The sequence below is a fragment of the Ceratosolen solmsi genome, unplaced genomic scaffold (genome assembly GCF_000503995.2).
Source record: "Ceratosolen solmsi marchali unplaced genomic scaffold, CerSol_1.0 scaffold31, whole genome shotgun sequence".
Classification (NCBI taxonomy): domain Eukaryota; kingdom Metazoa; phylum Arthropoda; class Insecta; order Hymenoptera; family Agaonidae; genus Ceratosolen; species Ceratosolen solmsi.
Window position 1 is genome coordinate 2,704,616 of NW_011948432.1, and position 17,446 is coordinate 2,722,061.

The following is a 17,446-nucleotide window of genomic DNA, read 5'->3' on the forward strand; positions in this document are numbered from 1 at the left end:
TTAGTATTTACTTTCACTAATTTTTGCATTTCAGTAAGGTAATTGTTCTATATATTCTAGTTATAAAGAAACAAATAAGAATTTAAATATCCATTTAAAGAATTAAAATTTCCAAGTTCTTATATGGTTATTATACGATTACTTTTAAATAGTTTGTAAATTAATTTAAATATTTTTACCGCCGATACGTTGAATTTTCTTACATTATTTAAGAATTATTTAATACTTTACAAAAGCATCTTATAATTCTTAATACTCAACGGCATCATTATAATTTTTATATGACTCGAGAAAAATTCATAAAGATCTTGGTTTTCACTATTATTACACCAATTTGTTACATTAATTCAAGATTTAAAATAATACCATCTCTATGTAAATGATATATGCAATTTCAAAATTTAAATTGTAGATTTTATATTTTCCGCGCTATAATTTAAAGTATTAAGCACAACTGACGGGTTAAATTTTCTGTATTTAAAAACAATTTTTATTTAAATATGATTAAGTATGAATTTAAGTATTTTTACTTAATGTCTGGTAAAATAAATGATTATAATTTTTTAGCTCATATTATATAGCAATTTATATTTTAAATTTATAATTTAAAAATTAATGGCGCTAAAAGTTATTTCTGTTATTATATTTATTTGTTATGACGTATTAAACGTTTGGACGTGTATGCCGAGTATTTAATGTTATGTAAACGAATACTTTGGAAATAGTACAATGAGTGTAATACATATAGCATATATGTGAAAATATTTTGAACTTATAATTATCGGAAAATATTTAAATATAAGGTAATGGGTATTTAAATTTTTTGTTTATATGGCAATTTGTAATTTGCAATGTAGAAATAATTTTCTTTTTTACCAATATACTCAATCAAATATTTATCCCTAAGTAAATTTAATTGGCAGACAATAATTTATATTGTTCGCTAATTATAAAATAAAATTGTGCTCATTTAATAAACAACTATTATATTAACATTTTATAACGTTGTGTTTATGCAGTCTTTGTTATTGTTATTTAATTTTGGCGATGATTATTAAATACACTGTATTTTATATTTGCCTAATTTGTATAATTGTGTTTATTAAAATTTTTTACTTATTATTATGATTACAATAAGTAATAATTAGTGGTTTACATTAAAATATTTTTTAGCTGAAAAGTAATTTTTTGTTTGATTTTACAGATATTATTAGCCGTCCATAAAAAAGTTTTTACCATCACTTTACTCAGTTGGAATTTAATATTTAATTAATTTCTAATTACCTCGTTTAATTATTTCAAGTACCTTTATCTCTAATGAAAATTGAAAGGGCATACTTTTCATTTAGTTTTTTTTATTAATCGCAAAACTCACTTTAAACTGTTAATCCATTCAATTGCGATTGAAGATCGTTTATTATTTCTCAGAGTTATGGTTTCGTAATTTTTTTCCTATTTGAATTGTCTTTGCCGATGAAAAATATTCTATCTAAACCATATATTGTAATTAGTTGCTTTTATTTTACATCACATCGCATCATTTCAGAAATCTGAATCGTTATTTCAACTATTTATTATAAATTAGCGAAAAAATGTTCTCAAAACAAATCGTTTGTTTTTAATGTAAAATTTTTTATATTATGTATTTTAATGGCAAGTAAATAATAATGAATAATACATTATGTACATAGACAAATGATCTTTTACAGTATAACGATGCTTAGATATTATACGTTAATTAGTTAATAACAATAATCGAGTGTTAAGAGAGTTAAGTAACTGTAGTTTACCATTTCTGGAAGACCAGTCCATTTTGTGTTTCTTGTCCTCGTCATTTGCTTTTTGTTCTGACTTTCCGATTTCATTTAGATTTGATTGCAATTTATTTCCTGGAAAATTAAGAAAATTGATACATCAATCAATTTAACGAAAATCGCTGGTGATCTATTAATTTCATGGTTTCTTATAATTACAAGCATCATGTTATTATTTTTATATTAAATGCAAATAAAATATCAGTTAGTATAATTGATTGATCGATAAACTCTAATAGAGCTTTATAAATGCATTTATTAGAACTTTATTCGATTTACGTTTGTTAAAATATAGATATTATTAAATAATATTTTATTTATTTATTCATATATTTGTCAATTTTATATTTGAAATAGCAGTAAAGCACGAGTATGCATCTACGAGTGAATGTTTCATGGATTTGCTTATTTTTATTTAAAAATTGAATTTGCCTTGCGACTAGGCATTTATAAGCATATTTTTTCTTGATCGATATCTATCGAAATATAATTTTATTATTTTATTTAGATTTGCCTAGTCTGGCTAATCGTTCGTTCAATGCCATTTCATAAAAGTAAATTTATAACATTTCATCCATACTAAGCAAGGATTTATCATCATTAATGCTTATTATTTATTTGGCGATATATTTTGTTTCCATATTAGGTAGAATATCAGCCAATACATATAAAAGATAATAGTATAAGCCTTTTTGAAAGCATCGTTGATCAAAATAAGCACATTTATTGTTCGAGAACACATCGTATCATTCAAGTAAGCTGCATTGCATCTCTGACCCATTTATTATGGATGTTTTTCGAAAGTATTCTCGAGAGAGCTAGCGATTGGTATATACAAACGCGAATCTTTGTATTTTTCAAGTCGACAAGTTGATGTACACCCATAATAATAGCCTTATTAACTAGCTCAATGGGTTGAACAATGATGAATAATACACGATTATTTAAGATGTTCCTTCTCGGTTATTCTTTTTCTTCTCGTCCGCTCCGCGATAATCGTTATGCCGTGTATTTACAAGATTTTATTCGGGAGTTTCTTATTGTTTTGCTTTTTATGATGCATTATATAAGCATTGAAAATTAATCGGAATAAATCTGTTAAATTTATTCAAATTGAAGTTTAATATTAGCCAATGACATACGAATATTATATTCAATACATTAAATCACTTTTTCTCAAAATTGAAATAATGGTATATTTAAAGTAATTTTATATACATATGAATCATATGTTACATTTAATTGTTTATGGAAATTTTCATTTGGACTCTAATTTATGAAAATATTATACCAGTATCATTGTAGATATATCATGATAATAAGATTATGGCTATCGTTCATTCATTTAATTATTATCATTGCAGACATTATATTTCATTTTGGCATCATTTCATTTAATCATTCTGAATTGAATTTTCAATATCAACTATGCGAAATATTTAATAAAAATCCTAGTTTTCTTTAGACATTACAATGTAATGAACGACTAATGATTAATACGACTACTGAAATAAAAACTCTCTATTACGATTTCTCAGCTTTGATAATGAAGTGCAATTTTAAAGTAATGTCAATTAACACATAAGTGCATACTAAAAACAAAATTAGATTAAAGTTACATTAACTAAATGATGGCTTATGATAGTGCTTAAGTACAGAGCTCTAAAATCAATTTTTCGTTGCTACTTAATACTTGCGTAAAAATATATATTCTCTTAGAAAAAAATTTAGAAATTTTCTCAACATCATTTACATAATTCGATTGTCCGTCGCGCAGGAAAATTGTTAATTCGATGTGCTTATCTTGCGGGAGTAACGCACTTTTGCTAAAATGGCCCGTTGTCTGTATAATTATTGTAATAATACATTTCTCGTAAACGTAATGTACTCTAAAATACATTTAAGAATTTTCATATCGTTATCCACGGCCCTAACAACATTATTCTCTTGTATCAAATCTTCCCGCTCTACCTCATTCCACCAGTGTAGTGTGATTCTCTTTATAAACGTGGCACTAGCAATTAGCGAAAATAAAGGAAATATGAAAAGAGGATCGCGTGTAGTTAGTTATGACTTGGATTCGAATTATCGCGATCTTAAGCCATGTCACGCGACTCCCCGGTAAATTAGAAATTAGTCTACGACCGCAATGTTACCCACTTAATCAGCAAAGAGATACAATATGACGTGCCAATAAAACTGAAAACATTTGGCCAAGGAAAGCCGAGTTGGAGGGTAGTTGGAGGGGTAGCGACGCAAGTTACCGACTGACTGGAAAGTTCGACTGATTCTATGATTTTGAATAAATTTTTAACCGACCGCTCCCTGTAAGCTGATTTATTAATAAATCGATGAGAATTAATAAAATGCAATTGGATAGATTGTGTTTCTATCATATTTTCGTTCTTCTCAAATTCTCAAATTCTTGCATCAATTTTTTATGGAGTAAATAAAAATCGATACAATTTAACGTACTCGTCTAACTTTAGTCTATTCAATGTATAATAACAATAATAATAATAACAACAATAATAATAATAATAATAATAATTATTATTATTATTATTATTATTATTATTATTATTATTATTATTATTATTATTACTATTATTATTACTATTATTATTATTGTTATTGCTATTGTGATTATTGTGATTATTGTGATTATAAAAATAAGAACACAAATGTATCAAGACTAAAATTCATAATAAAATACTCATAGAGCTTGAATATTTCTTTATCTGATATTACAAAATGGAGTGTATAATATAATTATGCGTGGCATGTTATATTTAACTAATTCATAACTCTTATTACAATAAATTTCTTGCATATGTAGCAATTTATTGCGGACACGATACAATTTCTAAACAAAATATCCATACAGCTTATAAAGCCATTAAATAAATCATTATTTGTATATGTAATGTACTACTTGATGGTTATATGTTTGATTAAAAATTGTAGGAAATGACAGTAAGTTCGTTATTTAGAAAATATAGCAATTTTCCATTTCATCACGTGAAGTTTTTTCCATTATCATACGAATTTTAGTATTTGAAAAATAATTTGCTCTATCGCTGATATTTATCGTAAATATGAAATTAATTACATTGTTTTATATTTTTAACTCTTGATGATTGTTATCAATAACGTAATTGAAGTTCTATAAAAAGAGGGCGAATTTGTACAAATATTAAAAGTAAAAATTTTGTAATTGTAAAAAGTATTTTAATTGAAAAATAAAAGTTATAAATGTTATATTAACAATTTGTAATTAAAAATATTATTTCAAATTAATTTAATGTCTTTTTATTTATTTAAATTTACTAATTTATTAAATTCAATGTTTGTGATAGATGTTAGTGATATTCGCTTATGTACGTGAAAATATTTTATTTCTATTGCTTTCGCTTTGAACATTTTTAGCAAATGTATTTCCATTGCAATGTAATGTCTTTTAGAAGTAATAATGAATATAAAAATATTTCTTTTTTAAATTCGAATACCACCTAAGGTGTACAAATGATGTGTAAAAATTTCCTTCTGCTGTCCGTACATCGAATACATAAGAATTCATAATGAGTTTACACGCTCATCAACGAAAAGCAATTGCATTAGTAATATTATTCTCTAGTAATATTTTTCTCTAATTACGACTCTATTCTAATTATCTCATCTCGTTCATAAGACGGCATGTATTTTATAATATTATAAATTATATTTCACGGAACAATGTAAAGAAAAAAAATATATAAACATGCCGCCGAATGAGCATTGGGATTTGAAAATATTCTAATCTTACAAGTGTATCGTAATAAATCCCATAGAAACCCAAGTACCAATGAATTATAAAAGTCAATCCACACACGGTAGTGCAGTAACAGTGAGAGTAACAGGTGCTGATTAAATGGATAAAAAAAAAAAAATAAAAATAAATAAATAAATAAATAAAAAAGGGGGAGGGGGATGGAGACGGGGGGGGGCAGGACCTGGGCGGCGAGTGCCAGATAAGAGGTGAAATAATAATCGCTGCAGGGGCTAATCGGTGCTTCGACAACTGTTTGTTTCTTAATTGTCAATGAATGGCGCAATGAGCTCGTCGCTCTCTGTCACGGTAACGAGAAACTCTACGAGCTGCAGGTCTAACTACGTGACTATTATGTAACCGCAATACAGTCGGTAATGCGCGTGGGATGGCACCCACTTCCACTCACCCCCAGCCCACTTTGCATCCCATCCTCTAGCTCAAGGTATGGATATGGGCCAAACAAGCATATGCAAATGCTAACCAAACATTAGGCTGATGGGTAAAGGGCGGCCTTGTTGGCCCAGGCCTGTTGTTTATACGCGTGCTTCCATGTGTTTGCTCGATCTCTGTCTCCTGGTGAGCTTCTCCGTAGGTATGCGCAGACAGGAAGCCACTCGGCCGTAAAGGATCCGGTGGACCGGGGCGCGAAATGCGTTAATTATTTGTTTTTAATCAACGCCGCGCGAGAGATTTATGGATACAACGCGCGTAGCAGCGATTGCCGATAAGACGATTCTATTGCTTCTATCGCAATTATCCTTCTTCCCGATCTCATATAAGGTGCACAGAATTTTATTTCGAGATTCATCGCATCACAGGCCTCTCATCTCTTGGAGTTGAGAGCTTTTTATGTACTCAACTTTTGCTAGGGGATTAGCTGGTAAAATTATTAGTATACGGTAATACGAGAGCTCGAGGAGCGTTCTCATGGACTTTAAAATGAAAAACAAGGAGTACGGTGTAAGGTTATGAGAGAACTCTATAGGATAATTATCTATTAATTCGCTATTAAATGATTATCCGACTTGTAAAGTTGAGGATTTGATAAAACACTAAGGTCGTCCGAGTATTTATTGTTACGCATACAAATGCTTAAGAGATAATAGTCCTTAAATTAAATCTTATTATGGCGAAATAAGCGCACATTATGGATAAATAGAGTAACTTTTATAGAATAAATACAATTTTATACATTATTCACTCATCCTGCTTTCTAAACATCTGATTCAACCAATTTCTAATTGAGTTATTACTATCTACTTTAACTATCGTATTGTTGAACCGCCAAATTAACTGTACCACGCAGCATTTAATATTCCTCCTGGCTTTTCCTTTAATACAAATACTATATTGACAATTTTGCTTCTTTTCATCATCTTTTACTCTACACGATTGAATTTATAATGCAAAATTGCAGCTTGTTTCGGAATGTTGTTTAAAAACAGAAAGAGAACTATTTTTCAACGTATGAAAATGCGATAAGTACATTACTATAATTGTTAAGAATTTTTTTACATAGCAATATAAAATAATAATATTACATTTTTCATTAAATTATTAATAATTTTATCATAAACTGTTTATGTGAATTATATATAGATACATTCTACCGTAGTAATAAAGACATCAATCAATCGTAATTTTTAAAATCGTAAATCTTAATTAATAGCATTGATTTGGCCTAATGAAATGTTTAAAAAAGATATTGTGTTTATTTTGTTAATTTTGTAATTGTCAATCAATTCGGTCATTCATTTTATATTTCAACCAATTCAATAAATCCAATGAATTGGTATTTATAATACACGATTAAAAGTAATTAAACGATAATTAAATTACTTCGGTACTTAGGTTATATGTATTGCTAAAACATTTTAATGAGTAATCAAATATATATGAGACATATAATAGATAAAATTAGATGAATAGTCAATGTAAAAGTCGATGAAAATTAATTATTTCCACAAATTGTGCAGAAATTCATATTATACGACCATAGTGATTAATATATTCAAATTTTATGAAGCAGTTAAATTTTTATAGGCAAATTTTATAATTTAATTCTAAAAGGGAAATAAAGGGATATTAATCAGAAATAAGACTATCCTTATTGAAATTGACGGAGTAACATATACATTTTCAAATTCAATTTTTTTCTCTATTTGTAGTATAAAATTATTTTAATTTTCTTCATTATATATGTTTGCTTATTCCATTAGAAATAAGTTATTATTTATTTAATAACTATATTGTACGACGTTAATTTAATATGTCAATGAAAATAAAAATGGTAGTGAATTTGGTAATGAATAGTTATGAATAAAAAAATCGATAATAAATATATTCTTTAAATATATCGAAAAAAAAAAAAAATATTATAAATATTGTTTTATGATCAGCTATATTTATGAAAAATTATTATTATATTTTGTATATGTAAATGTCCTTAAGAAGCTGATAATCTGTCACTCTGTGATATAAATCTGTGATAAAATTATCAATAATCTATTAACTATCATATCAAATTATCAATAGTATTAACTATTTCATTGCAGCTTTAATTTTAAAGGAATTCATTATTATCTTAAATCTGAATAATTTCTTCTAAAAATAATTTCGTAAAATCTAGGTAAAGTATGATAAACGTTAAAGTTTGTTTATCGTTAACGTGTAAACCAAATAATTTTTTTTCCCGTACGCTTTAGTTTATAATATTTTATTTAGAAATAAGATAAAAATAATTTACCAAGCTCGGCGTTATTATTTTAAGCTGTTATTTTATTTTCGACTAATTGTGAGGAAAAATTGCAGAAGTTCGTGTGAATATTTGAAAATTTTAGATTTATCGAGTTGTGATTTTTCGAGTTAGAATACATTACGAGTTCTTTACTTTTTGAAAAGAATAATAATAATTTTAAATCATAAACAAAGTTTTATACTCTGAATCAAGTAGCCAATTACTCGTGCACAATAAATTACTTTTAAACAATTGTTTAAGAATATAGTGAAGCCTTTGTAACAATGTTTCGACGTTCAATCTACAAATTCAGCCTTTCAACGCAACAACGGGCATGAATAATTATACAATTTGTAATAATATTTCGTAAATGCTTAAATGTAAAGTTTTTTTTTTCTTTCTTTCTTTTTTTTTTTTTTTTTTTTTTTATCTAACTAATGTTCAAATTGCACCGAGTATTATTAGCATAAGAAAACGATTAATCGTGCTACGAGAATAGTCGTTGTTCTTTGTTCCATTATTATTCTCATTGTTGGAATAATTGCAAAGGGGCACGATAACGTTTCGCGAAGCAAAGGAACGCGCGAGTCCCTTGATAAATAATTGACATGGAGGCCGATGAAAGCTTATGCATAACAAACATTCCAACACCTGATGCGTTCACAAGCTCCTCGGCTGACGTATTTTCGAGCGTCATCCGGTTGACTTTTTCATAAGCATGGACCGCAAGATCGACCTCGTGTATTTCCGTTCGAAAGGAGAGGAAAGTTCCCCGGCGGCGATCGTAATGCAAATCATTGCCTCCCCCATGTAGCAATTCATTTTTAATTAATGTTGGAGGTGCGATTGGCGCGTTGTTTAACCTCTCTTTGTCCGGCTGCAGCGATAATGACTCGACCGACCGAACGCAATTTATAAGTTAGGAATGGAGACGCGCGTCGATCGGTCGTTACCACAAAATGCCAATCTAATTAAACAATTGCTCGATAATTTAATTAAATGAGCAATGGGGAGGGTTATTAACTGGCGCTTGAGCAGCTGTTTTCAACGGGCTTTCGCGTATTTGTGCGTCGAGTCGATGAACCGCGAGTTCGAGTAGGAAAATCGAGTGAGTACTCGTCCAAGGGTTAGATGAGCCAATTGTCTCTTTGTCATTTGATTCGAGTAGTAACGCCTTTTCAACAATTGACTTTGTTATTTGAATATCCTACTGGTATGAATAATATTAATTTGGATTATAGGATGCCCTTGGCATTATAATAAATCCACGCTTTATATTCACAATACATATGGTAGACGTAGTGTAAAATCTTTATTTCTAATGTCACAATGACATTTACCCTGAGCTGCCGCTTAATTTTTTCTTTTTGAAACATTTTTTGCTTTTAAATAAGTTTTTGTTAATTAATTATTAGTGGTGGGTGAAGGCTACTGCAGCTACTCTTTCTATTTAAATATCATTTCTCATTGAAAAATGAGCATAACATTATTCATTTATCTTAATTTAATATCAGTTCTATATAATAATTTCTTAAAAATGCAATTGAATAATTTAATTAACATATAACAATTATAATTTACTTATGAAACGTGACCAAAGTTCTTCCCAATGCATCCATCGTTTGGAAATAAATTACGTAAAATTTTCATTTTATTTATGAGTAAATTTTATTTATACATAAGAGATACGATGTATTATGCGTTGAAATGCCAAAAATGCTATAAATATACTTAATTGTGAATTTAATTATGAATTCAATTTTGAATTTTAATATTAATGATGGTAATTAATTGTTCTTATCTATAAAATAATATTCAATAAATTTCATCATCACTGTTTAGTGAAAAATAATTTTCTTGCTAAAATTTATAACATTTATTTCGTATGTGCGTACAAATTTATTAAAATTATCTTATTTTTGAATTGTTAAAAAAGTATTTCATAATATGTATTTGTTAATCGGACCTGCGTACACAATTGTTTACAATACCAATCGGCAATTTATTAAATGAATTACAGTTAATTAAAAACGTAAGTACTTAATTATTAAAATAGTAATTCTCATATAATTATTGTAATTACATTATTTATAAGATAATATTTATAAGATTGTTATTGAATTCCAACATAGTGATTAATTCTATAACACATAAAACATAAATTATATGTAAAATACCAATGCATTGGTATCCGATGTATTATTATAGATATTATAGAGAGTAATAATAATGTATAAATATTTGATGAAAATATGAAAGAAAAAAAAAGAAAAAAAAAAGAATTCTTTCGTCTGATTCTTATAAATAGTTATTTTTTAAAATTGTTTTTCTTTATAAATGATTACATAGAATATAATGTATTCGATGTATTCAATGGTTATACTATAACTATTGAAATTCATCGTAAAATGTGTATAAATAAATTACACTATTTGTAGAACATTCGTGCATATTGATAATAATCATCTAATTTTTTTCTCACCCTTCCATTGTTCTTACCGAATAACGAAGTTTTTGAAGTTTCGTATCATGTAATCCAAAAACAATATATATATCTATATAACAATTAGTTGCCTAATATTCAATAATCTATTATTTTTCATCCAATGCTGCTATTTTTTATGAATAAAATTTAAATCCCACGCGGAAAAATTGATTTGTCTTGCACCGTTCACTTCTTCATAATTACTAAAGAACATAACTTTTAGTTTGTTGTTGTTGTTTTTCTTTTGTTTACAAAACGAGTGGCAAGCTCGACGTGACCGTTTAAAAAAATCCGCGTAAAGAAGGATCCTCTCATTAATAGTTATGATTAGCGGACGTTAATAAATTTATCATTCAACAGTCTTGTTGGTTTATGTTTATACAGATTCGATATAAATATGACCTCCTTACATTGCACATTAATAGCACAAATTTACCCTTCAGTATTTCTTCAGGCTTTCAATATATAACCACTTAAAAGAAGAAAAAAAGAATACAAATTTGGCCTATTTGACGGCTATTTATATTATGTGGATAAATATGAACGTGTAGTCGATGAGAAAAGGAAGATATCCTTGTTTCTCAATGCAGATTCACAATTACGGATATATTCCCTGATTTTTATTTATTTATTTTTTATTTTTTTTTTTCCGGGTTTTTAAGAACTTTTCAATTTCATTAAAAATATAAAAAGAATATAAAGGTAAGTTGTTCGGAATGCTGTACGTTTTCCCTCGGAAGATGAAAATATTTATGATTCTCCGTAGATAATGTATTAACAATTTCTAGAGAAGCAAAGGTAAATGAAATACGCAAAAGGTTTAATTCAAAGGCAACTTCTTAGTTTATTTTTCTTTTACTATATCGTTAAATTTAAAACATGTATATAGCTGGCTATTTTAAATAAGTGTATAACTGGTCGAAAGATAAAAAAAAAAGGAAAGTAGTAATAATATTCTATCTTTCATGCTATTTCAAAAAGTTACCTGCTGTTTTATAAGTTTTTCTGGTATTCATGCAAAATAAATACTCTACATTGGAGAATAAGCAAAATTTTCTGAAATTCTATAATACGAAAGTATTATTTATATACGGAGCAAAATAAGTATGTAAATTATTTTGTTTACCGAGTGAAAGTAGTGTAATTAGTAGTGAAAGAATGAATGGGACAAAAATATAATTCCGATAAATTACCTTCAAATTAAAAACAATTTTAATAGTAAAATACAAATCAATGTATTGATCGGACAATCATAAATTCAAGCTTTTCATATAAAATTCTCTAACAAGATGAATTGCAGGACTTTTGATAATTTAGTGGCTGACTTGGATGGAAAACTACATCCGTAGCACGTAGTCTCTTCAAACATTTGAGAAATCCAGACGAACCTGAATCTCGGCTAGTAAGGGCGTACCTTCGTTCACGTCCACGTAGACACTTTCCCATGAATTCGCTATTGCATGTTCCGTTATTTAGGGGGTGGGGGTGGAGTGGAGCGGGGTGGAGAGGAGCGAGGGGGAGAGGGGCGGAGAGGATATATAAGTCTATTCATTATTATTTTTCGTGATTATAGCTACTTTGCTATTTCTTGGCATTTTTAAATTTAAGGCTGAAAATTTAATTACATATGGTAAATGTTTATATGGAGTTCGTAGATCCTAACAGAAAGATAGTAAAGATTGATACGTAAAGATATCTTCCAAATATATATATATATATATATATATAGCAATGTTATATTTTTGATAAATATAACTTGACGTGGTCTCGGTCAACAGTCATTCAGAAAGCATTTACCTTTGATATTCTTAACGAAAAATAATTTCTTGAATCTATGGAATAATTTATGGAGTTAGTAATGATAAAAATGCAACATAATTGTATTATTCAATGATAAATATAATTTTCAATTAAACCCTTCTCATATTAATACATTGAATGCTCAAATATTTATTTAATATATCCTATATAATATTGTAATATTTTTAATATTATATTTAAATAATATTTATTTGAATAAATAGCATGCTAATAAAATTAGATTAGCGATAGGAAAAATTATGAATTTTGCAGTATTATCAAATTTTATAATATACTACATTGGCGTTCTCTTAATGCCTCGTTAGAAATGCTCTTTGTTATAACTAGAAAGAAAGAATCTTATTTTCTAATTAATACAAATTATTATTATTTTTTTTTTTTTTTTTTTTTTTTTTTTTTTTTTTTTTTTTTTTTTTATTACTTTTATATAGAATTTTATATATTATTATTTTAATCAATAAGTTTTATTTACTAATTTTTAATTCTATTATTTTTAATAATAAAATTAACGCGATTGTTAAAATAGGATTTAATATAAAATATTATGTATGATGTTATATGTATATATGTTTTATTTTACTACAAGAATAACGTAAAATTCTCGAATCTTCAATATATTGAATAATAATCTTTTAAATTGTGTTCTGGAAATTAAAAAGCTTTCTAGACGAGCAATTTCTTTATATTAGAATAATAATTTTTTCAGATTTTATAAGCTGATTTATCAAGTAGCCGTAATCAAAATTTCATAATAATTAAAAATTCTCAACTATTAACATCTTGACGTAATTATTATTTCATCAATAAAATAATATTGTTCTCATGACAATATCATAATTAAGTAGCAATTAAGTATAAATTATTAAGGCATGTTGAAAAATGTATGACATAGCTTAGCAAAGTATTAGGTTTCAATACTTAGGAATAATTTCCGCATATGGTTGGATAATACGAAAAATTCCACTTAAACTTTATTCAAAAGAATTTAATCAAATTGAGTAGTGGACATTTCATCTATGAGTACAACGTGCTATGATGAAAGTACAACATTATCGTGAATTTATTATACGTAGATAACATGAAAATAAGTAACAACGCTCGGGCGACAATTACGCGATTCTTCGTGAAATTTTTTATTTATCGTGAAACTAAAGTAATGGAAATAAAATAGCAATATGGAGAAGGAAAGAGAGGAATTTGTAGAAAATAAATGATTTCTTACTACATTTTAACGAAAAGATTAAATGCTCGTCATTTTCAAATGCTGTGACTTTGGTAGTCCAGTTCTGCTCTTAGACATTTGCGTATTATCCGCACAGGCCAATGTGGCATGCCCGATATCGATATCGATATTGATATCGATATATATATATATATATATCGATACATAGTATACATATATATGTATAATATATACGTATACAAATCCACGTATACATATATATGTATACATAAAAACACTCGCATATATATATATATGGAGAAAGGGTAGCGTGTGGTGAGCGAGTGAGGGAGGGAGGGGAGGTGTAGATGGAGGAGGAGGAGGAGGGTTTAGGGGTTAGAAAGAAATAGCGAGTATATAGGGGGATGGCGAAATTTTCGCAGAGGGGCTCGGGAACATTAATGCCACCCAACGGACCGCAGATGTTGCGCCAATTACAAACCTCAGGCCACCTCAGCACTGTCGTGTAGCAATGCACTTGAAAGGACGGGGTCGGATGAAGGAATAAGTAATGGAGAGAAGAAGGGCAGGCTAGATATTATATTAGATTAAACTTATTGCTTTGCGATCTGAAAAAAAGAAAAAAAAATAATCAAAAACAATATATCTGCGTGGGCGAATCGTTGAATTATTAATGTTGCTGTTGATGTAGAATAGAGATACAGATTGTGTTGCACAATGTAATTCAACATTATATTAAATTTCACAGTATTTTCTTAATTCGGTAGTCAAGGGAGGCTTTTCATTGGAATTTATAGATGAATAAAATCGACACAATCGAGAAGAGTGACACCTGAAAATTTCAATAATATTTGACGAACGAACAGAAATTTGTTTTCCGTCAATTCCATGATCAATTAAATGCTACTTAAACATGCTAATTAAATGCTCATAGAAAAGTCTCGGGCTGCTTGAGAAGAAATTATCCTTTATTATTTTATTTTATTTTATTTATTTCTTGATAAATTGAATATTTCATTTAATTATGTATTGGCCATCGATCTCAGTAGTTGCCCGATTTTAAGTATCGCAGTGACTAATTAGTAAATTGACTCTAAAAGTCATATTATCATTTAAGTAAATGCGATACCGAGGTGATGCGTAACTGACGGTATGCTTCATTTGCAAAATATTTTAGCAAATCTTTTCAATAAGCTATCTCAGACTCTTTGTAAATGATGTAATTGAAGTAATTATCTTATCTAGTTGTAGTAGAAGTACGTTTCTAGCATAATTACGGGATTATATGATAGTAGTTCCGAAAGATAATCCGAAGATGGATTATTTTCACATTTGAGAATAAAATCACAGATGCCAATGTGATAGAGTAAATCTCTTTCTTTGGGAACATACGGAGCCGAAGTTTTGGGATTTAAAACGAAAGCAAGTAATTTCATCGAGTGATGAAAGTTGATTAGGACAAATATAATCTTGAACAAATTTCTGGATATAATATTCGATTGTTTAATTAAATCAATATCTTTATTTAGTTTCCATTACTTTCAAATTGACTTTTAAAAGTGAAATTTATTTGTAATATCGTAATTATAATAAACAAATTGGGAAATAATAAGTTCCGAAACTCGTGTTTTTTCACATGAATTTTTGTTTATTCAATTAAAATTGTTAATATATTAATAATGAAAAAAAAAAAAAAAAAAGAAAAGAAAATTAACAAAACGTATACATCTTTGATCCATTAGTTTTCACGCAATACAAGAAATTTATTTGTCCAATAGCGTTGTCCGATCTTCTGCAATCTTCACCAGTTTTTGGTTTATATTTGATTTTCCAGTTGCGATATTAGAGAGAAAAAAAATTGACTTATTAAAAATGCAAAAGCTCGTTCAGAAAAATTACCTTTCGAGCGATCAAATATATATTGGTGCTTAACAAAAACGAAAGAAGTGATAAATTAAACTAGCAGGAATAATATTTTCCCAGTTTATATCTGATTGGCTAGACAATACGAATTTATATACTTGGAACGAATTTATTTTTCAGTGTATATGCTTTATTCACTAATTTTTATTTTAATATGTTAGCTTCATGTCAATTATGGCGATTTTCGTCAATATTACACATTATACAATTGTCAAAAGATTTATCATAATCGAAAAATGATTGAAAATCATATGAATTATTAATAATAAATTAATGGAAAAATCAATCAAATAGAATTGATATAATAAATATGGTAATACTTTGAACAAATTAATCCAAAGTGTATAAGTAATGTCAATTAATTTTGTCCTAAAAATATTAATCATCTATTATTCTTACAACCATTTAAATATATATTCATTTATATATAATTTATATAATCGTATATTAAATTTGAAAGTTAAATTTTGCTTAAAATTATATATATATATATATATATATATATATATATAATATCCGATTAATTAATATCAGCATAATTGCGAATAAAGTAATTTTTTATATAAATTATAAGAATTTTATTTTAGATTAATTTTGTCCTAAAAATATTAATCATCTATTATTCTTACAACCATTTAAATATATATTCATTTATATATAATTTATATAATCGTATATTAAATTTGAAAGTTAAATTTTGCTTAAAATTATATATATATATATATATATATATATATATATATATATATATATATATATATATTGTTAACGTGCGCAGACAAAGTCTTAAAAAAATATATAATTTTAGTTAAAATTTTTGAAAAAATTGACAAACCGTCAAGTTAAGCATCTGTCTATATCATAACTATGTATTGAAGAAAAAGAAACAGCGAAGGAGATTTTTTGATTTTTTTTTTTTTTTTTTTTTTAAGCATTTTCGTTATGACGTATGTAGTATAAGAATCCTTAATTGATGGGAAATTAATTTTTGGGCCTGGAATGTAAAAAGGATAAGCGGAGTGTAATGGAAGTAGCGCTAGAATTGTGCGCTAAACTCCGTGGATTAGGTGAAGTGAGTTTGTGACGTGGAGAGTCTTGGACAAAGGAAATGACAGGAACCGCGGGCAAAGCTGTGCTCGCAAGAAGAATGGGAATTTTAGGAAAGGCAATGTTTGTCGAAAAAATTCAATATACAGGCGGCTGTAAGTGAATGGATCTCTGCATCGGTCTGGAAAGGCAGAGATTGTTTCGCACCGGCAAGAAGAAGACCCGAGCAAGGCTGCAGAAAAAGGAGCTAGGTAAATGAATAGATAGGTAGAATGTGAGCGAGAGAGAAGTGGGAAAGTGCTAGAGGAAAAACGTCGCGGAATACGGCGTGGAGCACTGATATTATTCTTCGGTCTTCCTCGCGCCTAACTCGACGCCATCCACGAGCATTATTAGTTCTAGCGTTTTAGCATACATGAAATATTGATGTTACAGTCTCATACTCTGCGTCTCGCTATTCGTCAGAGAGGAAGAGCAACAGATATTGTTAGTGTTGTCTCTGCGACTGACTGTATACGTGTTACACTGTTTTGGAGTGTGCGTGATTGTGCGCGTGACTGTTGCGTGAAAAGGTGCATGGGTGGGTATTTATATATATATATATATATATATATATATATATATA

At 27.9% G+C, this 17,446-nt stretch overlaps 1 protein-coding gene across 1 annotated transcript in view; it reads right to left on the minus strand.

Annotated features, from left to right (window-relative positions):
* Nucleotides 1–1,734: 1,734 nt before the first annotated feature.
* The window catches only part of LOC105364400 (lachesin), a 182,799-nt gene continuing 167,087 nt past the window's right edge, over nucleotides 1,735–17,446 (minus strand). The window contains exon 9 of the mRNA XM_011502313.1: nucleotides 1,735–1,889. Coding sequence (XP_011500615.1) covers nucleotides 1,735–1,889 — 155 coding nt within the window. The remainder of the gene's footprint in view (nucleotides 1,890–17,446) is intronic.